Consider the following 23,770-nt stretch of genomic DNA (forward strand, 5'->3'; position numbering starts at 1 on the left):
TACACTTCTTCCTATATGCATCCGAAGAAGTGGGCTGTAGTCCACGAAAGCTTATGCTCTAATAAATTTGTTAGTCTCTAAGGTGCCACAAGTACTCCTGTTCTTCTTTTTGCGGATACAGACTAACACGGCTGTTACTCTGAAACCTAAAGTAAAAGGGGGTTCAAATACTTATTCCAGTAAAGGAATCAAAAAGCTTTACTGTTTACAAATCCTTTTTGTTTCTGTTAGTATTCTGTAAGGGTTATAATGATTTTGAGCGAAGAAGCTGACAAAGGAGTAGTTACCCACCTTAGGCTTCCAGTTTTCTAAATGCGTTCTTCTGGGATAGAGATAATACTCCAACTCTAGGCTAACAATACTCTAGGATAATAATTTATCCTAGGAACCATTAGGCTTTCCTTTATTATTAATCCAGAAGTCCAGTTTCAAAGCATGATTTCATATCTTAACTTGAATAGCAGTAGTGATGACCATCTTGCATAGAGGGTCAACACACTAACCTATTAGTGGTCTTCAATCTGTAAATAATTAATACAATTACCAGTGTGCAAGATCTTCTTAAGACTGTTTTTCAGAAGTCAGACTCCACACAGCTGGAAGTTAGACATAATGAGAAATACCCCCTGACATTTAGAATAACCCTCGAGGTGATCTTTGGAAATCCAACACTCACAGTGTCAGGGGCAGGGTCACCAGGGTGGGCTGGGAAAGATAAACTAGCGTTACCAGAAGAGTTCAAGGCGTAAAAATGGGAAGGTGACAATAATAAGCATGAGTTCTAAGCACTAATATTTGCCTGTTTTTCTATTACCTGTAGAAACTTAAGCTAAGTTTTCTCAACAGGAAATTGAATGATTGCACCTAGAAAATTTCCCAAAGCTTTTTTTTTTTTAAAGCTTCATTTCCTTTATTCCCATGATTGATTGTTTCTCATTTTAGGACAGCTCTAATTTTCTTTTGATTATTTGTCATGCATATTAATCTCTTTAATTTCTCCTGAGGAAACCACTAATAAATCCTCTTACCTCCAGCCTGGTAGGTATGGAGAATCCAAACAAGACAGCAATAGGTTCCAGAGAATGATGCAGCAAATAATCACACTCAGAGCAATGAGCTCATCTAAGCCTCGTTCAGATCAGGACCTCATCATACATAGTCACTGCTGAACTTGGATGTGCTGGTGTGCTGGATGACAGCACAATGAAGTGAACTAAATCCACCAGCCTGGCATTATTGCGAATTATTGACATTATTCAAAATCAGAGATGGAAAAGGTTGCAGGTAATAAATCTGACTTTCAATAGAACATTGAAAGCCCAGAGTATGGTGCTGCTGAACAGTCTGACTGTTCATTGAACTGCTTTTGGCTAGTCAAGAAACAAAACAAGAATGTTTGAGCCACCAATATTACCAACCGTTCTGTCAAGCAGCTATAAATAATAAACCAGGGAAAGCAGCTTTAATGGTTAATAGGTTTCAAATAACAAAAATTACCGTTTTTTAGCTTTCACCGGCTTCATAATGGAGCCTCTACCTGTGACCCATGTCATGAAGGGTTTTGAACACACTATAAAGCTTCCATTGTTGTATTGTAAAGCAGGTATTCACTTCTAGGGTCTTTGTGACATTTCTTCATGTGCCAGACGCAAGGATTTTTAAGGTTACTTTTTAGACATTTATAAATCACAATTATGAAAATGTTAAAAATAGGTGTACTTTGTTGGGATTATGGCATTAGTGAAATAAAAAAACACAGCCATTATTCTTATGGATTACTGAAAGAGAATATTTCACCTAATGAAGCATGCATTGTTGACACTGAAAATATCACATCATCAGTGCATTGTTTTTAAAGAGGGGTATCTGGAAGATATTGTAACCGTACATGGATTTTAAGTCATGGGTACCAGGATTCAAGTGCTGAGCTCCTTTGGCAGTTTGTGTTTATATAGAATATATAAGCCAGATTCAGGGACCTTTTGCTACTATTTTTGAAGCCATGTTTATTTTCTTTCTGAAGCCCCACTGATGTATGAAAAGACTTCTTTCCCATTCACCCAACCACAGTATTCATTTGGGTACCAAACAGTTTATCTGGCAAGAGTACCAGACAATTTGAAGAACACAAAGGAGGCAGTTGAGCACCTGAATGATCACTATATAAATAAATGCTGAGGAAAAAATATTTTAATACATTTTAACTAAATTTCTGTCTCACCCTGAGGTTATCTCCCTCCCCTCCAGTTCAAGGCAATGGCTTGATGGGCTGTTTTAATTATAATACAAATATTTTTACATCTCTAAAAAGAATTGTTTAAAAAAGGAGACCTCAGAAAAAGACGAGGCATTGCCTATGCAAACTTGAGAGGCTAGTACTTATGTCTCAGCACACATTACCAATGATACCATGGTAACAGAGTCCACTACTGTGTAAATATAAACTTCCTTACTAAACTGGATACAATTTATACAGTTTTGTACAGATGAATCTAAACTTTTTGCTACAGCTGTTTTAATGTGTGTCTTAGTAAACTCTTTCCATGGAGATATTACTTATAAAAATAAATGTTAATAATTAACTGACACAGAATTTATAATACAGCAGTCTCAAACCTCCTTTAGACCCCAGGGTATTACAATACTGTACATATGTGTTTATACAAAGAATGAAATATGTCAGAGAATGTGGCAAGAGAAAGAAACTGTGATACTTACTCTTTTCCTAAAATTAAAATAGAGACTTCTTTCTGCTACTTTTACTGGAGAATATTCATGAGCCATAAATATCTGTTTTATTTCAGACCATTGAATGATTTTATGGATTTATTGGTCATGAAAAGTGCTAGACTGATGGCATTTCTGGGTGAAGTGCTTATATTTGCAGAACAGCTATCGTGTGGAGAGTGGTGGACTTTCCCAATTTGCCTTGCTAATACCCCCTAGTCCTAAATTAAAGGGACTGCCTATAACAGTGAGAGAGATATGAATTTCCATACCTATTCCTTTAATAGCCTCCATGCTGAGATTGTCAACCAAGGTGCCAATTATTATCAACTATAATGGTCCATTAGGAACTGGACTGAAACTACAAACCAATGTCTGTCATATATTTACCTAAGTTATATACTATAATCGAGCATTAATGTAAGGAGGAGTTCATCTCCTTTTCCTCTGCAAAAACCACAGGGAGAGCCACCTCTCTTCTCCCTGGCTTGGGGAGCAGCTCTCACCCCTTGCTGCCACTCCTTGGATGATGGCAAAGAGAGTTCTCTGTCCCTTTCAATCTACTTTAACCACTGCCTATAGTGCATTAATGACAGAACCAAGATAGGCCATCATTCATTTTACTTCCTGAACAACAGTTCTCCAAATTGAATATAATAAACATTATCCAAGGGACTTATTTTAAATTAAATAGCTGTCTCTCATTGTAGAAAGACAGCGGAGCATTGAAGAAAGAGCAGCCAACTAACTTTACAGAGTAAGAGACATTGTTTAGATCAGTGGTTCTCAAACTTTTGTACTGGTGACCCCTTTCACATAGCAAGCCTCTGAATGCGACCCCTGTTATAAATTAAAAACACTTTTTAATATATTTAACACCATTATAAATGCTGGAGGCAAAGCGGGGTTTGGGGTGGAAGTTGACAGCTCAAGACACCCCCCCCATGTAATAACCGTACGACCCCTTGAGGGGTCCTGACCCCCAGTTTGAGAACCACTGGTTTAGATTAAACAATAACAAATTCAGTTGGAAGCTTCTGATCAGTCAACAGCCAGACTCTGAGAGAAATTTATCAGATTGAAGTGTGTACATCTGATGATAGTCTGAATAGTCTCCATAATACCATTCATAAATTCTTTTATTTATTACTTTGGATCATCCAAAAGAAGGAAGGAGCAAATGAGCTTCAGGAGCTTAGAATAGATATTAAATCTGAATAGGTTTTGTAGCACTCTCTCTTAAACTTTGTGGTACCCCTAAAATGGGTGATTCAGAGAGCCAAGCTGACCTTTTCTTGACAGTAAAGTGCTTGTGTCCTATACAAATCTCTCTTTCTGCCCAGTGTTTTCCCATAGAAATATCCCAGCAGAAAGAGAGCACCTGCCTTTTGTAGATAGACAAGAATTTGTTCTGTCTTACAGCTCCTCATCGGGAACAAAAAACAGGCATGGGATAACCAAATTTAATTTGGTTATCCTCTTAATGAGTTTAATTGTTCCACAGAATTAACTGTTCTTGTCAATTAGCTTTAGAATTATCATATCTTTTTGATTGTTTTGCATATTGACCATTTGTCTTATGTAAATAACTATCATAATCATATATGTTTTCCTTCCCAATGTTTTTATTGATTAGGGTGTTTGACAAGACTAGAATGGAACTAAAGTTTTAGTAAATAGCAGGACTAATCCCCTGAATTTAATTATTGTTAGACTGTGGTATTTTTACAAGAGAAATATCTGATTTCCTCTCTATATATATGAAAAATACATTATGAAAGTGTGCTGAACGACACACCTGTTGATGACTGTCTAGAGCCATGTGACCTAGCAAACTGTACAGCTGTAGACCCAGGGATGAACACTGATCCTCTGTGACTTGAGGAAGTATTAAAGGCCATCCAGACATTGTGAAATGGGTGTGCTGGTGGACCTGATGGTATTCCCCCCAAGCTGCTCAAAGGTGCCTTGGAATTAGTTAGTACAGGCCCACATCAATTAGTGGGGGCATATGGTAGAGTACGAGCTGACTGGAAATATGGCATCATAGCATCCCTGTACAAGGGTACATGATCTCATACCAAGTCTGACTACTATAGGCTGATCTTACTGCTATTGGTCCCTGGAAATGACATCACTCACATTCTGCTTTGCAGGATGCAGCCAGTCCTTAATGGACATCGTCATCCACAGCAATCAGGTTTCACTGCTGAATGGTCAACAATGGGCCCTGTCATTACCCTCTGGCTTCTGGCTGAGCTGCACTGAGAATTTATCTGCCCACTTCACATAGCATATATGGACATCAAAGCAACTTTTGATTCAGTTGACAGGTCAGCACTTTGGGTCTGACTGAAGGGAGCTGGTGTACCAGATGTACAGCTAAATGTGGTGCATGATCCTCACACTAGTATCATGAGTGTGCATATTGATTCATGGCTTTCGCCACATTTCTGCAGAATCTCAGGTGTGCAACAGGAATGCATTAATTATTGTTAGATTATGGTATTTTTACAAGGGAAATATCTGACCATTCTATCAAGCTAGTGATTGGATGTTATGACTTTCCGCTCACACATCGGAAGCAAGGATGGTCAAGACGTTTACTGAGCAAGACTATACTGATGCTGCTGCCTTGCTTGTGGAGAAGCCAGAGAGTTTCAGCCTTGCCACTCAAGGTTTTCCAAGGTACTACCCACACTATGGGGTTGAATGTCTCAATGGTCCAGAATCTTGGAGCTGGGCCACCAGACTCCAGGTGCAGGCAGGTGGATAATGTTGACAAGTTCATCTGCCTAGGCTGAAAACAGAGTTCAGTTTTAGCAAACCAGCTGTCCAATGACTAATAGGTCTCACCTCCACCATCCTGAAGTATGAGTCTTGATTGTCTCTGTGCTGAAACAATCCTGTCAAATCTGTGTACTGCCCGTATTTCCATATAGGTCAGAAACCTGGACTATCTTATCAAGGCATTCCATATGCCCAGTACCAAATCCTGAGCATAAAGAGGTTTAACTTTGTGCGAAATGCCAGAGTCTTGCACATATCTGGCCTTCCGCCAGTCACTCACTACATTCAAAAGTGGTATTTCATGCTGTTCAGCCATGTTACCAGGATGGACAAAAAACACCCCAGCACACTGTGCTCTTAAATTGTCCATCAATGTGAGAAGAGGAGAATGCCGTCTTCCTTCCTGACATCACCCCCATGGCCATCCCAGAGATTTGTGAATTCACAGAATTAAGCCAGATCTGGGAACTTCACTTTACGATGCCTGGTATGATGCCATCAACCATAGTCACTCTGGCTGGTGCAATGGTCCTCTGTAGACTATGTATGTTTGATGATGATATATGTATATTAGTAAATATACATATACACACACAATCAACACACCTTTTCTAATCCACAACAGTACTGTTTTTATCAACAATAAGCAGTAGGGACCATATGCTGTGCTCATTTACACAACGCCCCTTCTCACATAAGTCAGTGGTCTTTAAATCAAAACAAAATTTGGCCTTAGATCATTTGTAAATACTTGTTAAAATATATATTCTAAAACATTTTCTACAAGGGGCAGTTTGTTTAAATATAAAATAAGCACATGTGGCAGCTTTACCAGATGTTTTGGAGATGAATGCATTAACTGAAATCATCAAAGTGATTGTCTTTGGTTACTCCTTAAGGCTTCACGTTTTAACAAGCACTAAGGGAAATAAAGAGTTATGTCTCCATGATCATTTTTCTCTGCTGGTCAGATCTCACAAAAAGTTACTCGTTTTTGCTTGCACAGCAACTTCTACAGATACAGGTATTGAGAGTTCTCATCTTAAACATTTGAAGTGTGGTTATTGTAGGAAAATAGAGTATTTAAATTTGGAACATTCTTACTCAAAATCTCTGCTCATGGTGTGTATTCCAAGTAATATTTGCTTACTTTTGTGGGCTAAGCTAAGTCTTTATTACTTATTACTCCTGTTAACACCACTGAGCCAATGCGGCATGGGAGAGAGAGGGAGCTGGGTTCTGCTATGGCTCATGCAACATCAACAGAGTTGTTAACTAAGTTCCAATTGTAGAATTTTTATTATAGATGATGATGTGCAAAGAATTACATCTGATATTCAAATGTAAAGCTGAGTTAAAGGGCTGGAAGTTTTAAAAAAATTCTATTTTTTTCTTTGTAAATTAAACAAATATAATTCAAAAGTCAGTAAGAGAGAATAAACATTTTAAAGTGTAACTATGGTACAGATTACATTGTGGCATTCCATTTTTATTGTCTTTCAATGTATGTATAAACATGTATTTTATAAATGGTGTGTGTGTGTGTGTGTGTGTGTGTGTGTGTGTAACGGGGTTAGGAACAGGGGGTATTGTAAAATGGGATCTTATTCTAAGTTTTCTTGGTGAGATGAGAAGCAACCCATCTGTCACTGCCCCTGGTGTTACCCAGAGGAACAGGCTAGGAGGTGTGGTTCCCTGTCTGTGGGCAGGAGTGAGACACTAGTATCTCCAGAAGACTTCCTTCCCCTGATCTACCTACTGAGGCTACACCAGCAGGGTCTTGCCTACTGGGTCCCCAGAACACTCTGGGATTGGGTTTAAAGCTGCAACCCAATTACCATCCCTCTTGAAGGGTATTGCAACTACTCATGAGACCCCAGGACTGAGTCTGAACACTGGAGACTATGGCGAGTGAGCTTTCAAATCACCTCACCCCATCTCGGTGCTTCTCTGTCTCTCCTTACCCCAGCACACACGTAGGCCAGGACCTGAGCCAGGGCTTCCTATTTGGCCTGGCTGCTCGATCAATCAGACTTATTGATGGGGTGGTGGCTACTGCTTCCCAAAGGCCCTAGTCGGGAGCTCACTGATTGGCCACAGGCTCTGGCAATCCCAGGATCCTGATTCCTCTTTGGTTCTTCCCCTTTCTCTTGGTATGGGGAGAGGGCCAACCGAAAAAAAAACTCATAAAGTTTTAGTAAGGGGCCAACAGTCCCCTTATATTTGCCTGTGCTTTTCACAATTGCGTCCTTGATGACTAATTCACTTTTGTTTGTCAAAGCCTGTTTCAACAGTCTGATTGTCACATCAAGCCATCCAAGCACCAGGATTCCTAGTCCATTAGCTGCTGTCAACCTTGCGAAACCCATATCCTTGATCTAGTGCATACAATCCCAAAAGTGTTGGTTGAAATGAGCCTGGCTCATGATGGAACCAGTACCCAATTAATAAAGGGCAGGAACTCCACCTTTATCTTCTAGTTCCATGACCAGACAGTTGCCAAACACCATATCCTTAAACTCTTTGTCAGGGTCATTCTCCAATGAAGTTTCTTGCCCTACAGCAGCCATCTTTAACTCCCATGGGTGGGTTATTTTAGACAGAGGAGTGTTGGAGGGAGCCCCCCCTTGAGGACCTTTGCCTGGACACTCCAGGGCTCCTGGCTCCTCACAGAAATAACAGATGTACCTTCCCTGTTCATCCATGTATCACTCTATCACTTTGACATGGGAACTCTCTCCTTTGGCTTCACTGTCCTCCTGCTCTGTGCTGTTATGAGTTGGACTAATTGCTTCTGTTGTGTGGCAAGGAGCTGAACAGCCTCATTCAAACTCTCCAGACTCAGACCTTTCTGGCCACTTTTGGATTTGGTGGAGAGAACCAGGGTTCTAGCACCATGTTAGCTGCTGGGGCTAGGTACACCTGCTTCCCCTTTCACCCATTTGACAATAGAAATGGGATAAAATGTAATAGTGCAAAGTGCAAGGTCATGCATTTAGGGACTAACAAGAAGAATTTTTGCTATAAGCTGGGGGCTTATCAGTTGGAAGTGACAGAGTAGGAGAAAGACCTGGGTGTAGTGATTGATCACAGGATGACTATGAACTGTCAATGTGATGTGGCTATAAAAAAGACTAATGCAGTCCTAGGATGCATCAGGCAAAGTATTTTCAGTAGGGATAGGGAAGTGTTAATACCATTATACGAGGCATGGGTGAGACCTCATCTGGAACGCTGTGTGCAATTCTGGTCTACCATGTTTAAGAAAAATGAATTAAAACTGGTACAGGTGCAGAGAAGAGCTAGTAGGATGATCTGAGGAATGGAAAACTACCTTATGAGACGAGCTTGGCTTATTTAGCCTTACCAAAAAACAGTTGAGGGAAGATATGATTGTTTTCTATAAATACATCAGAGGAATAAATACCAGGGAGAGAGAGGAATTATTTAAGTTAAGCACCAATGTGGATACAAGAACAAGTGGATATAAAGCTGGCCATTAACAGCTCAAAATTAGACAAAGGTTTCTAATCATCAGAGGAGTCAAGTTCTGGAATAGCCTTTCAAGGGGATCAGTGATGGTAAAAAACCTAACTGGCTTCAAGGCTGATCTGGATAACTTTATGGAGGGGATGGTATGATGGGACTGCCTACAGTGACCTGTGGCCCATTGGCGATTGCCAGTATCAAAAATCTCCAATGGCCAGAGACTGGACACTAGAGTTACTTTGGAAAGAGTTCTCTGTAGTATCTGTCTGATCGGTCTTGCCCACATGCTCAGGGTCTAACTGATCACCATATTTGGGGTCAGGAAGGGATTTTCCCCTGGGTCAGTTTGGCAGAGACCTGGGGGGGGTTTCACCTTCCTCTGCAGCATAGGGCACAGGTCGCTTGCAGGTTTAAACTAATGTAAATGGTGAATTATTTGTGACTTGAACTCTTTAAACCATGATTTGAAGACTTCGGTAACTCAGCCAGAGGTTATGGGGTCTATTACAGGAGTGGGTGGGTGAGATTCTATGGCCTGAAATGTGCAGGAGGTCAGGCTAGATATCACGATGGTCCCTTCTGACCTTAAAGTCTATGATAATGACTTGCATCAGTCATGTGTATGTTAAGTCCAGATTTTCTTTATTCTTCTGCTCCATCTCCTTTCTTAAGAGGCTATCATAGAAGCTGCTCCTTTGTAGGACCTCTGGTTGTGGAACACTGGTTGGCTCTCTTCGCTCAGCCACACTCATCCTCTCTTTTTTAGGTCATAGGTGAATGCCCTAAGAGACTTGCCAGGACCTTGCTTTTGCTCATAAAACTCCTTCAGCCTCATGTCCACATAAACCTGTGTCAACCCCAGAAATATTTTTTGGATTTTGTTCTCCTTGGTGGAGATACATAATTTGACAGTACTGTGTGGTTGCCCCACAATATATTGCTTGACTAACTTGACCTGATCCTCTGCTGGGACTTGCAAAATCCTCATGGCATCTTTGGTGGCAGCCACCCACCCTTCCACTTTGACATCTCCTGGTTTGTTGGGATGTCTGGTGAAAACGGGGACTGGAAGGTGTTGAGGTATATACAATACAGTTGTCTGTATAAACTGCTTCTCAATAACAGTTCTGGCCAGGGACTGGGCATCTCTCTTCTCCTCTCAGGCCTGTTGCAAGAACCGGGCCTGCTCTTGGTACCTGGACTCCTGCTCTTCCAGCTTTTCTGGAGCTTTTTTAACTGTTCACATATGGTCTTCGCTCATATGCCACCCCACTCCTCATTGATATCAAGCAACTAGCCAAAACTTACGCTTCTCTGCAGACTAATTGAGGATCCAGTCCTATCCTGTTCATGCTGCCAAAATGTAATGGGGTAAGCAAGTTTTGGGGTGTTGGCTACTTCCCAAAGTTCCCTGGTCTGCAACTCTCTGATTGGCCAGAGGCCCTGTCAGTCCCAGAGTCCTGATTCCTCTTAAGCCCTTCCCCTTTCTCCTGGGCTGGGGAGAGAGCTAATACAAAAAAACAAAACAAAACAAAAAAACAACAAAACAAAACACCATGAAGTTTTAGTAAGGGGTCAACAGTCCCTTCATATATATCTATATAATATAAAGCGATTTTTGTACTACTGGTAAATTTACCCCTTATTCATTTTAGTACATATATTTTTATAGCAAGAAAGATGTTGGTATTCTGCCTTCTCAAAGGGGCTAATGACTCCACATAGGCTATAGCAGTGTGTAAATAACAGGGTGGATAAAAATCAATGATTTTAAAAAAAATAGGATTTGTACTTAAATCGGATTTTTTTGATAAAACACTTTTTGAGGAAAACTAAAGATAGTTTTAATTAAGATACATTATAGCTCAAAGATATCGCATCCTGGAATAGGGATTATAAATTCTAATTCTATAGTATGAGATAATATATTTGTGTAATGTTTAAGAAAAGTTTTGTAAATGAGTTCCAATAGTTCATGGATTAGGGACCCAATCTTATGGGGGTCCAGGGGCTTCTGTATAGATTATTTAGGTTAATCTTTCTATCTACCCAATAGGACTCAGTGCTCAGTCTAGAAGATACCATCAGAGATGCTTAGTTTTGCAGTTCTCAAACTGTGGATTTGTGTCTCCAGAGATAACATGTTTGTAGGGTTACCATACGTCCGGATTTTCCTGGACATGTCCGGCTTTTTGAGGCTCAAATCCCCGTCCGGGGGGAAATCCCCAAAAGCCGGACATGTCCGGGAAAATCGGGAGGGAGGGCTCGGTGGTGCTCGGGCGGGGCCTCTGGGGCTGGGGTTGGCGGTGTGGGGCCGGGCCGGGGCCAGCGGTGCTTGGCAGGAGCCGGGGGTGCGGTGCCAGGGCCGGTGCCGGGCCGGGGTCCAGGAGCCTGGCACGCGGTGCCGGGCCGGGAACCGGGGGCGCGGTGCCGGGCCGGGAGCCAGTGCCCCAGGGCCCGAGCCAAGCCAGGCGGGAGATGCCGGGGCCAGAGCCTCTTGGCCTGGGCCGGCCAGCCGGCCGCCGAAGAGAGCCGCTCGGCCAGGAGGGCTGGCCTGAGCCGCGCCGCACCCCGCCCCAGCCTACCTGCTGCCTCCCTGTTTCAGGCTTCCCGCGAACATTTGATTTGCAGGAAGCAGGGGAGGGGGAGGAGCCGGGGGCGGAGCGTTCAGGGGAGGGGGCAGAGTTGGGGCGGGGCTGAGGGCGGGGAAGGGGCGGGGTTGGGGGGGCCGGGGCCCCATGGAGTGTCCTCCTTTTTAAAAACTAAAAGATGGTAACCCTAATGTTTGTTAACAGCAAACATGTTTTTAAATAAATAAATATTATATAGAGATGAGAAACAACAGATCCCAACTCTGTTGTCCCTCTGCAAATTTGTGCACACAGTCAGTCCCTTATGTCTCTCTAAAAGTGCAAAGTTTCAAAAAGTTCAGTGAATAGAAGATTGTTGGGGGCGGAATAGATCTGGACAAGGAGAAGAAGTCTGGAGATAAATGTGAGAAGGGAGGGACAGGCAGTAGAAACAAAAGTGAAACTGTTTGAGCAGCATATTCCAGAAGTCTTGAGGTCTTTCTGAGGCTACATCTACACTACGGGGGGGGGGGTTGATTTAAGATACACAAATTCAGCTACGCGAATAGCGTAGCTGAATTCGACGTATCGCAGCCGACTTACCCCGCTGTAAGGACGGCAGCAAAATCAACCTCTGCAGCTTCCCGTCGACGGCGCTTACTCCCACCTCCGCTGGTGGAGTAAGAGCATCTATTCGGGGATCGATTGTCACGTCCCGACGGGACACGATAAATCAATCCCCGAGAGCTCGATTTCTACCCGCCGATTTCTACCCGCCGATACAGGCGGGTAGTGTAGACCTAGCCTGAGTGTAGCCTTCTTTGATCTGAGATCTACCATACCATTCTCTCACTAGAAGGGAAAACCTATCATGGCAGCAGGCCATAAAAGAGACCCAGTTTGGGTATAAGAACCATTCAAGAAATATGTTTGCTGATGATGTTTTAAAGAAAGTCACACCGGTGAACTGGTGGAAGTCACTTAATCACTTGGATTCAGAGGCTGTTGAAGTGACAGCAATAGCTTCTTCAGCCAGTGTAGAAAGAATATTTTCTTCCTTTGGACTAACTCATTCCAAATTGAGAGATCGTTTGGGACCTGGAAAAACAGGAAAGCTTGTTTTTCTTTTCAAGATTATGAACAAACAGGAAAATGAAGGTGAAGATGACTCAGTTAGCTGCGGAAGCCAATATTTTAAGTTTTTCTTGTTGACCTGGCTGACACAGTCGATTTAATTTTTTTTAAATATTTCATTTCACTTTTTTATTAAAACAATTTTAACAAAAACAACCTGATTTTAAAAAACTTGAATGTTTAACTAAATTCAAAAAATCATATTCTTGTTTTGTTAAAATATATGTTTGCTATTGAAGAAAAAAAATCCAGAATATGTAACATTGTTGTTTTAGTTAAATAAAACAATTTAAATGTCAGTCTGGTGATTTTCTCCTCCTAATACAGAATGGCAAGAAAATCCTCCAAATATTAATGATTAACCTGTTGAATTGGAGATAGTTCACCTCCCAATGACTTCATAAATATCTGCTTCAATTACCTTTGGTAAATGAAATAACCAAACAATCATTCATTTTCTGATACAGCTGTAAAACTAATCTGAAAAGTTTTCAAAATAAATCACTTAAAAATATATAGTGTGTACCTTCTAAAAATGAAACCTACATCTATCTCTGAGTTGTGAAGAATACGTATTAAGGTTATAACAACCAACAATAATGCACTTTTATGTAGAAATCCATGATTAAATCGAGTCTTCCTGACTAGTGATTTAAATCATGATTTAAATCAAATCCACCCTGGTAAATAACGTTTATAAAGGCCCAATTCTGATTTCAGAAACATGTGTGAATGCTGCCATTCACTTCGTATTTTATCATCATTGTCAGGCTAAGTTTACTTGAAAGAAGGGAAAACAGCCATCTTTCCCTTTTGCAATTCTATTACAGTTTTCTAATTTACATTGCTCTCCACAAACACACACAAACTTCAGGCCTTCTGCATTAAAGATATGGGCATACCGATAACCACTGATGCATATAAGTATCCATGGCTGTTCACTTCATTTAAATAAATACTGATCCAGTTTCAAAACCTACTTGTAGCAGTACAGGACTGAGGAATTGTGAAAGAAAATGAGAGCACTTGATACTGTCACTTACATACCAACACCTAGATTACAATACATTACTTCTTTATTTTGTATACTGCCTTTCATGCAGACTGTTTTCAGAAACACTACAGAGATAAATAGTGCAAGGCAGTATATAGCACCATGGCTATTTATCACACTGCCACAGGAACAAATTAAGAGGCTTGAATATACTTGTAAGTAGGGGAGAAGTTCATGCACACCACTTACAGCCCCCCCCAAACAGACTTTGCACAGGGAACTAGCATAGCTGTTAAGGAAATAGAATCCTTCCCTTGTCTGAAAGTTGGGACATCTGTGCAGCCTAGCTGTGGTTCCTATGTGGCATAATAAATATATGTTTATTAATTTAAACATGCTACAGGTTTTCAACTTTTTTCCATCCTGAGGTTACAGACCATCTTGTACTTCATTGCAGTATCAGATGCATCCATTCCAGCTGACTGACTTTTTATAGAGTCCTCTGGTCAGCTCAGCTAACACCCATCCCATCTTGGATTTTGGGACCATTGCATCCATGTAGTTCATAGAACTATTGACTAGGCCTTAGCCTTTTCCTGGCCCACCCACCATGCCCCACTGCACTGTGGAATTTGGATCCATGTCACAGAGAGGCTTGTCAAATCCCTACTGTGTAGCCTTTCTGCTTCCCAGCCCATGCACACAACAGAACTGCAGTGGTTTCCTTGCATTTGGGCTCTTCCACGCCAGGGAGGGTTCTGTAGGATTTCACCTTAAGTTCTGTTTTACAGTGTCCTTTTTTTGACTGTGGACTGCCATGCTTGTATACAAAAACACGACAGTGATAGCTCTCTTACAAAGGGATACAATTAGCAGGGCAAGGGTTTATATTTGATAAGAGCTTTAATCTTATTTACACATAAATTACCTTATCGCTTGAACTAGGCTTTATGTTCCTGATCTCTAATCAGTTGTGTCACTTGCAGCAATTGACATGTCAGCTGCATCTAGTACATCGGGAACACTTCTTTTTTTTTTTTTTGGAAGCTTACACAAGCTGTTTTTCAATTTTCTTCATAAATATTAATCCTTTCTGTGCTCTAAATTGTGCCTGTTAGCAAAATGCTAGCAATGCTCATCCATATTTGTAATAAAAAATTTTGAAGACTGAGAAGTAACATTCAGAGAGAACTCAAAGAACCCATTAATTACAATGTGCTGAATACTCGAGGGAAACGTTGAGTTGGAGAAATCACCAGAAAGCTAGTTTTAGATTCAAGACCAAGTCCAATTGTGCCATATACACTTTTCTCAAGGACTAAACAGATATGTATCTGCTTGTGCTTTGCTTGGCCCTTAGCCAAAAATTACAATTTTATACGCCTGAATGTAATTCATTTCTGAGCAGCTGTAGTATGCATTATGAAGACTTTGGTGTGGTAGTTGATTCTTTGAGCTTCAAAACATACTACCGCTTTTCAGTTAATGTTTCTAACCTGAAGGTGTTCATTTTTGGCTTAAAAACATACTTCAGTGTAATATCAGATATAAGCCAGCCTATTTTTGCTTATGATAACATAATTTTCTGTGCCATCTGAATTGGAAACATTTTTCCTCGTGTCATGAAATTGAATCTTCTCAGAAGAGGAATTTCTGTTCATTGCGTGATGTTCAGATTAATTGATTAGGTGAATATTTCCTCTTCTTGGCTTCAACATGTCATTCAAACCAAATTTTCTTTTAATGAGATCATTTTAAACGTCTGTGCCAATTGCATTCAACTACAAGTACTATGGTCTACTGTCAATCTGAAATTAAATGCAGATGTAATATGCTGCTAGCAATGGGTGCATTTTATGTTCACCTTACTCACATAAACTTCAGCAAGACTTCTGTGTAAGGTTAAGCAGGATTTGCCTGTAAATGTTTAGCATGAGCCCATGTTTACTGTTCACTATTATATGTTACACAGATGGAAACACAGAGGTGCACTCTTTATACAACATCAAAAGTGTCCATAATTAATTACAGAACGCATATACAAAGCTATGGCCCCTAACCCAATGTAATATTGGATATGAATAAAAGAGAGTAAATAATGTGGGAGAGGAATAGCAGCAGTAGAGAATATAAGGGTTAAAGTAATAAGCTTACCCTGATTCCAGTTTGTTGCTATATGTGCAAGTCTTGCTGGTATGCTTTTTTATTGTTATTTATACACATTGGTAAGCAAAGGAGATAATTTTAACAGCTCAGGTTGGGAGGGACTAGATGGGATTAATATGGGTGTTGGATGTACTGTTCTGAACACACTATCAGTAAATAGTAATAATGCTACTGTTGCTTTATTGCCATTTTACTATTAGGTTTAATTTCTAGGGCCTTGTCATGACTAAGATTTAAGATGTGAGGTTGTTATGCTAGCTAACAGGTTTTCAAAATCTAATATAAAGGAGGCACATCGCCTTTAATATGTGTGCTAAATTACTCAAGTTAAAGCATGAGGAGTGGCGCAGCATTGGTTTTAGCTCAAACAGTTTAGCCCGTGTTAAAGACAGCGTGCCTTGTCTATACTAGACTTTGAAAATGTGTTAGCACATTAGCTTCATAACTAGGCAAGGCCTGTGAGTCTCTTTTAATTAAATAAAATACACATTGTTTTCAGCTTTTAGTTCCTGATTCAACAAAACACTTCATCACGTGTTTAATTTTAAGCATGTGAGTAGTCTCTTTGGCTTCAATAAGACTACTCGTACTTGAAGGTAAATATGTGCTTAAATCAGGATCATAGTTTTGAGAGCAGTAATGAAAAAAATTGTGCAACATGTCAGTTGCAAGATTAGTAAAGGGAGTAAAAACCATACTCTGGTTTCCTTCGTTTGTGTGTTGTTTTTTTGAAGAAAGGATCACACCAAGAAGAAGTGAGAAAAATTGTGTAATTTCATGTAAAAATCTCCAGTGTTCATTCTCAATCACATCTTTCATCCACACAGAAATGAATTCTTCTGAAGATGATCAGGGGGGATAACAGCCAGGGAAAGTTACCTTAGCATCACTGCTCTCAGTCACCACCTTGTTATTTGTTGCATTTCACTTGAAAACCATGCTATTCTGGATAGTGTTATCTTAAAAATTAAAGATGATTAAAGCTTTTACAATTAAAAATATACATGTTAAATAAAAGTGTGCTGCAACCTGTTGAAGGCTTGCAGAAAAATGTAGGCACATTGGATAATAATAATAATAGAATATACCACAACCCATAAGGTGATAATATAATAATAATATAATACCACCCATAGAGGTGAGTCTTTGCATATGTACTTTAAATAATCAGATAGCTGATGGAGCTGAGGGAGGAATCGTCTTTTGTATTTGACCTAAAATGAATGAACAACAATTAAGTAAAGTCAAAACAAAGTAAAAATTTTTTTTAATTGTTCCAAAAAAATGTAATAAAAAATGTTGTTGAAATGAGCTCTGTGTGATGCTGTGGCCAGGGCTAATTCAGCCCTCAGAGATCTAAATAGGAGAAGTGAACAGGAATAGGGCAATGATTTTATTCTGTATAGAGCATTGGTGAGACTGATAATTGAATACTGCATCTGGTTCTGGTGCCCACATTTTAAAAGGATGTTAAAAATGGGAAAGAGCTCAGAAAAGGCAGAGACAAAAAATATTGGAATGCTGTATTATTAGACTGTGCTCCTGGAAGTGACGGGATGGTCCCGGAAGTGATGAATTGGTCACTTCCGCCCCGGGCCCTGCACCTCCCTAGAGATTGCCCTGGTCTTAGGGCACGGAATTGATGTCGGTGGGCCTGTCTTTAGCTTTAGCTTGAGTCAAACCCAATGTATTGGCCTCAATAACTGGGTGACATTCTATAGGCTGTGTTAGATGATCAGATTACACAACGTAATGGTTCTTCTGGCCTTAAACTCTATGAATCCTTTAGGAATTTAAGGGGTTTTCTAATATAAATTCTGGGCCTAGTCTGATGCCCTGGTTTATGCTGCATCTCCACAATGATGCATGGGCCAAGAATTGGCCACATGTGTCTATTTCTGCTGTTAAGGTTGTAAGATCTATTTCTCTAAGGACACTATTATGCATGATTCTCAGTCTGGGTCTTAGCGCCTTACTGCAGTATTAGCAGAATTCCCTTAATTCTTACAGTTTTTGACCCTTGAAGGCAGAGGTAGCAGGATGGCATGTAATCCAGGCTCAATATCAGCCATTGCACATCATTGTTCAGCAGAAATGCTGCTCTATGAAAGTTCCAGTCAGTTCCTTCTTGACCATGGTCAGCAAAGGAGCTACTTTCAAAGGTTGAGCCTAGTAGCTAATTAATCTTTAGAACCTCCTTGTGAGATAGATGTGTATTATCCCATTTTATAGATGGGGATGCTGAAACACAGAGAAGTTAAATATCTTGCCTAAAGCCACACAGCAAGTAAGTGGCAGAGTCAGGATTAGAATGCGCAAATCTTGACTCCCAGTCCTTTGCTAACGTCTTTGTAGGTAACTCAGACAGATATACAGATGTCAATCTAGGTTATTATATGGCTCCCATTAACATGGCATCTAAGCACATGCTACCAGCATAGAGGTATTCACAGAAAAGATATAGAACTGGGAAATTATTTTATAACATTGTCTTTTTGGGCATCTTGTCAACCTTTTTGCTTTTGCTTTGGCAGCTCTATCAAGGAGAGATTCCCTTCTCAACAGCCCCGATGTCATTGATATTGCACCAAGTAGAAAACGGAGACAAAGGATACAAAAACCTGCTGGAGTGGAACCTAAGGTGGCTACATATGAGACCCAGCTACCGGCAAAGGAAAAGTAAGGGAGTTTTGAAAGTTAATTCAAGTACACCTCTACCCCAATATAACACGACCCGATATAACATGAATTCGGATATAACGCAGTAAAGAAGCGCTCCAGGGGGCTGCGCACTCCGGCGGATCAAAGCAAGTTCGATATTACGCGGTTTCACCTATAACGCGGTAAGATTTTTTGGCTCCCGAGGACAGCGTTATATCGGGGTAGAGGTGTAATGATATAACATTGTGTCTGTCTGTCTGTCTGTCTCTCTCTGAGTGACAGAGGTTCCCTTTTTTAATTGGATTCATTGCAAGCACTGTAAGTTCGCAAATGCCTAATTTCTATCATCTTGCACTTTGTGCAGTCATTTACACGTGTGCAAAATGCGTGTAAAACTGCTGCCATTCTGATTTGGTAAACTTTTATACCCATTTTACTCAGGGGTAAATGACTACACAAGGACCAAGGTAGTGAAGAATCAGGCCCAAGGATTTATTTAGTTTGACTCTTCAGAGTCAAACTTGCAGGAAGCCATTGAAAGAAAGACATTCACTTGGTCAAGCAAACAAAATAAGTCTAAAATTTTATCTATGAATTACCATATTTCTATGAAAGCAAAAAAGAGTGTGTTAGTAATAAGGATTAAATTAAGGTGCGAGACACGGACTAACTGGCAGCACAGGAAACAGTAGCATTAGTACTGTATTTATAGTATCCCTTGTTTAAGAGGGATGAATGCACTGGATCAGATAAGAACCAGCAGTAACTAAAACTTTTTTTTTCAAATGATCCAAATTTTTCAAACTTTTTTTTTTTTAAACCATTGTTTATTTTCATGTGTCTTCACTTCCTGATTTCTCTCTATTTCCCATCTCTTGTTCCTAGACTTCTAGCTGGAAAATGTCTTTGGGAGGCATGTGGGCATCCCTTAACAGCTTTTTTTACCCACGCAAATGGCAGATTTCTGCAGGAGTCATCACGGGGGCTTCTTCTCACTTTCAGCTCTCTCTCCTTGATGGTAACATCATATGACAAATAAACATAACAGCAGGGCTCAGAACTCTTCTGTCCTGGTAGGAAGAAATTGAGGTAACTAGTGGTGATTCTGAAACAAAGGAAAATTAAAATGAATAGAATTTTTAATAGGCCAAGCATGGTTTGCAACTCATGTTGATCTTTCTTTGACAAAGTGACGATCACTGCAAAAATAATTCAGGCTTTAAGATAATATTTCTAATTTTGCAATATAAACAGTTAGCAAAGTTTTTGTGTTTCCTTAAATATTGATACAGACTTGTGGAAATATTTTCACATGATCCTTGAGGGTGAAATTATATATGGTACTTACCTCAGGGCTTTTGAAAATAATTGGAGGAGTTTGCTTCAAAAACTGGTCTTCTTTTGAGATCTGTGGTAAATTAGTTTTGAAAATATTAATTTTCTCCTTTCATGTGTGATATTTAATAAATAATAAACGGTCTAAACAGATATGAAAACAAATACATTACAAAGACATTTCCTGTTATTAAAGAGGATTTGCTATTTTAAATCACCCAGCAAATATCCTATCTTGATGTAGAGAACTATGGCTTGATGCCAGCAAGCTTGTTTAAATTTAGAATCCTATTTTATTAGGGAAAAAATATTATTTTCAACAGCCATATTCATCAAAGCCAAATTCTGCTGTTCTGTTCATTTGAAGTTCTGAGCACATAAGTTGATCATTTTGGTGGCCAGTTGTATGTAGTTGTGGTAACCACAGTCAGTGTGACATTGTAACAGGCTGGCTGTATTTGCCTGAAAAACCCCTCTCTGTTGGTAAGTGTTGATCCTACTGGGAAAAGTTGAAGTGGTTCTAGCAACTCCCTGAGACAGGTGATTGGATATAAAGAATGGGGGAAGAGTAGTGTTCTGGGGAAGAGAGTATCTAGGGTTTGGTCTGAGCAGTCCTGAAGGGAGGAAATCTAGAAAAGCCAAGCCTGGGGACCAGGTTTGAGATGATGATGATTATTATTTATTCTTAATTCTTTAGTTAATAAATACAAATATCAGACAGGGAAAGATTTTGTATGTTACATACTGTGCGTACTGTGTTTGTAGAGCAAGTTAGGATAGACATCTGGTCTTTGATTTCCACGAGCCTGTGTGAGTAGTTTTCTTGGCTGTCGCATGACGAGTGATGTTCCAATTCATTTCTTACCAACATCTGCCTGTCAATCCTTTATTATCTTTTACAATCCCAGCTGAATGTAGCTCAGCAATGTAGGACACATAGTACCTGCTTATATATAGTGCAACTGTTTTGCAGTAGAGGTTGCAGCATTTTTTTATATGTGGCATGTCTGGCAGTAGTGTGATAGGTATACCTGATGATGACATTTCCACGTGCTTATTTTTGAACCCAAAGTGAGTATCACAAATCCACATGCTCTCCCTTGATGCTAGATTATGTATTTGAATCCCTAATTTAACTGAAAATCACTTGTTTTTTTAAATCATGTAGCCCAGTTACTATGTTTCTATGTTACCTTTATATCTGATGAGGTACAAGAACAAAACTGTAATAATAGAACTTCCATTCTATTGAGAAGCTTTTCCTTGCTGTCCTGCTGACTAGTTCTGGTTTCTGTGAACTTTATTTTGAGTATTCATAAGGTTGCTGACTGAATGGTCAGTCATCTTGCTCAGGTAATAATTTTATTTCTCTTGTGTGTGTCAAATGTAGATGTGAAAACTTAGATTTGATATAATTATCCAGCTTCCTAATATAATTCATTATATTTGATCCATTATCTATTATTGTTAAACTTCTTCACCATTTGTAATTTATACTCACTACATGCTTGAGCCTGCATGGTGCTAAGCATCTTTTGAGGCTTCATTTTGAGCTGATGATACTTGGCATCTTGTAGGAATATAACCCAAACTGGCAACGAATCTTTATTTCAGACTCTGCCATGGGAATGTTTTATTTCTGCAATAAAACCCTTTTTTAAAATAACTGCCTCCAAATTCCATCACGTTTTGGAGATGCACCATCATAAACATGGAAGATGTTCAGGTTTTGGGAGGATAACATAACATTAGGAGAGCAAATGTTTGGCATAGAGACTGTGATGTCATCCTCAAATGCATGACATACTCCTAACTTCACAGAGATAAAAGATTTTGGCACTATGTTATATAGATAAATGTTTTAATTTGTTTTCCCATCCATCCCAATCCCTTAATACCCCCCAGTACACTAAAGCTTATTTAGTGCTCTTTTCCATTTACAAGTTTTGATGATCACATTAATGCATGTTTCATGTTCCTTAGCCAATAAACGAGTAGATACATGCCACACCAAGTGCTTTGTATTGCCTCTGAATTTTCATAATATAGGACAGGTGGTCCAGGAAAGATCCCAAATCAAAATAAAAAACATGTTGAGTGACTGAGTATGTGAAAAGATAAAAGAATATTTGTGATATGATGAGATAACTGGATCTGTGGATGAGGGTAAAGCCGTGGACATGTTATTCCTTGACTTTAGCAAAGATTTTGGTACTGTCTCCCACAGTATTCTTGCCATCAAGTTAAAGAAGTATGGGCTGGATGAATGGACTATAAGTTGGATAGAAAGCTGGCTAGATCATCAGGCTCAGCGGATAGTGATCAATGGCTCCATGTCTGGTTGGCAGCCGGTATCAAGCGGAATGCCCCAAGGGTCAGTCCTGGGGCTGGTTTTGTTCAATATCTTCATTAATGATCTGGAGGATGGCATGGATTGCACTCTCAGCAAGTTTGCAGATGACACTAAACTGGGAGGAGTGGTAGATACGCTGGAGGGAAGGGATAGGATACAGAGTGACCTAGACAAATCAGAAGATTTGGCCAAAAGAAATCTGATGAAGTTCAACAAGGACTAGTGCAGAGTCCTGCACTTAGGATGGAAGAATCCCATGCACTGCTACAGACTAGGGACTGAGTGGCTAGGCAGCGGTTCTGCAGAAAAGGACCTAGGGGGTTACAGTGAACGAGAAGCTGGATATGAGTCAACAGTGTGCCCTTGTTGCCAAGAAGGCTAATGACATTTTGGCCTGTATAAATAGGAGTATTGCCAGCAGATCGAGGGATGTGATCATTCCCCTCTATTCGGCATTGGTGGGGCCTCGTCTGGAGTACTGTGTCCAGTTTTAGGCCCCACACTACAAGAAGGATGGGGAAAAATTGGAAAGAGTCCAGCGGAGGGCAACAAAAATGATTAGGGGGCTGGAGCACATGGCTTATGAGGAGAGGCTGAGGGAACTGGGATTATTTATTGTGCAGAAGAGAAGAATGAGGGGGGATTTGATAACTGCTTTCAATTACCTGAAAGGGGATTCCAAAGAGGATGGATCTAGATTGTTTTCAGTGGTCTCAGATGACAGAACAAGGAGTAATGGTCTCAAGATGCAGTTGGGGGCGGGGTTAGGTTGGATATTAGGAAAAACTTTTTGACTAGAAGGGTGATGAAGCACTGGAATGGGTTACCTAGGGAGATGGTGGAATCTCCTTCCTTACAGGTTTTTAAGGTCAGGCTTGACAAAGCCCTGGCTTGGATGATTTAGTTGGGGATTGGTCCTGCTTTGAGCAGGGTATTGGACTAGATGAGCTCCTGAAGTCCCTTTCAACCCTGATATTCTATGATTCTATGACTCCACGTTTATCATTAATCGAAGAGCGGGTTTTTTTTTCATTCTAGCTCCTCTGCTCAATCCATTATTTTTCTTCTTTTATGTATATAAGAAGCAAACAAAAACAGCCAAAAAAAAAAGAGTTGATCTTGGTTCTTCTTTATTTCTATCAAAAACTTCTGATTACAGTGACTTCAGAATGCAAGACATGAAATAATATTTCAGTATTGGTTTAAATGGATGCAGAAATTTAAAAATATTTTCTACATTAAAATAACCCAAATCTCAAAAAACTTTAGAAATATAGCAATGAAGCAACAGTAACCATTAAGTTTTTCTCCACATTGAGACCATGTCTACACTAGCGAGCTTACAATGATACAGCTGTACTAATGCAGCTGTCCTGCTGTAAGATCTCTCATGTAGTCGCTCTGTGCCAACAGGAGAGAGCTCTCCCATTGACATAATTAAACCTTCCCCAATGAGTGGTGATAGCTATGTCGGCAGGAGAAGCTCTCCCCCCAACATAGCGCTATACACACTGGCACTTCTGTCGGTGTAACTTATGTTGACCGGGGGGA

The 23,770-nt window shown here is 40.1% G+C and overlaps 1 protein-coding gene across 2 annotated transcripts in view; it reads left to right on the forward strand.

Annotated features, from left to right (window-relative positions):
• XRCC4 (X-ray repair cross complementing 4) overlaps positions 1-23,770 on the forward strand; it is a 283,894-nt gene that overhangs the window by 186,180 nt on the left and 73,944 nt on the right. For both annotated transcript variants that reach the window (XM_034773169.1, XM_034773170.1), the window contains exon 7: positions 18,405-18,549. In XM_034773169.1, coding sequence (XP_034629060.1) covers positions 18,405-18,549 — 145 coding nt within the window. The remainder of the gene's footprint in view (positions 1-18,404; positions 18,550-23,770) is intronic.

Source organism: Trachemys scripta, chromosome 6 (genome assembly GCF_013100865.1).
Source record: "Trachemys scripta elegans isolate TJP31775 chromosome 6, CAS_Tse_1.0, whole genome shotgun sequence".
NCBI lineage: Eukaryota > Metazoa > Chordata > Testudines > Emydidae > Trachemys > Trachemys scripta.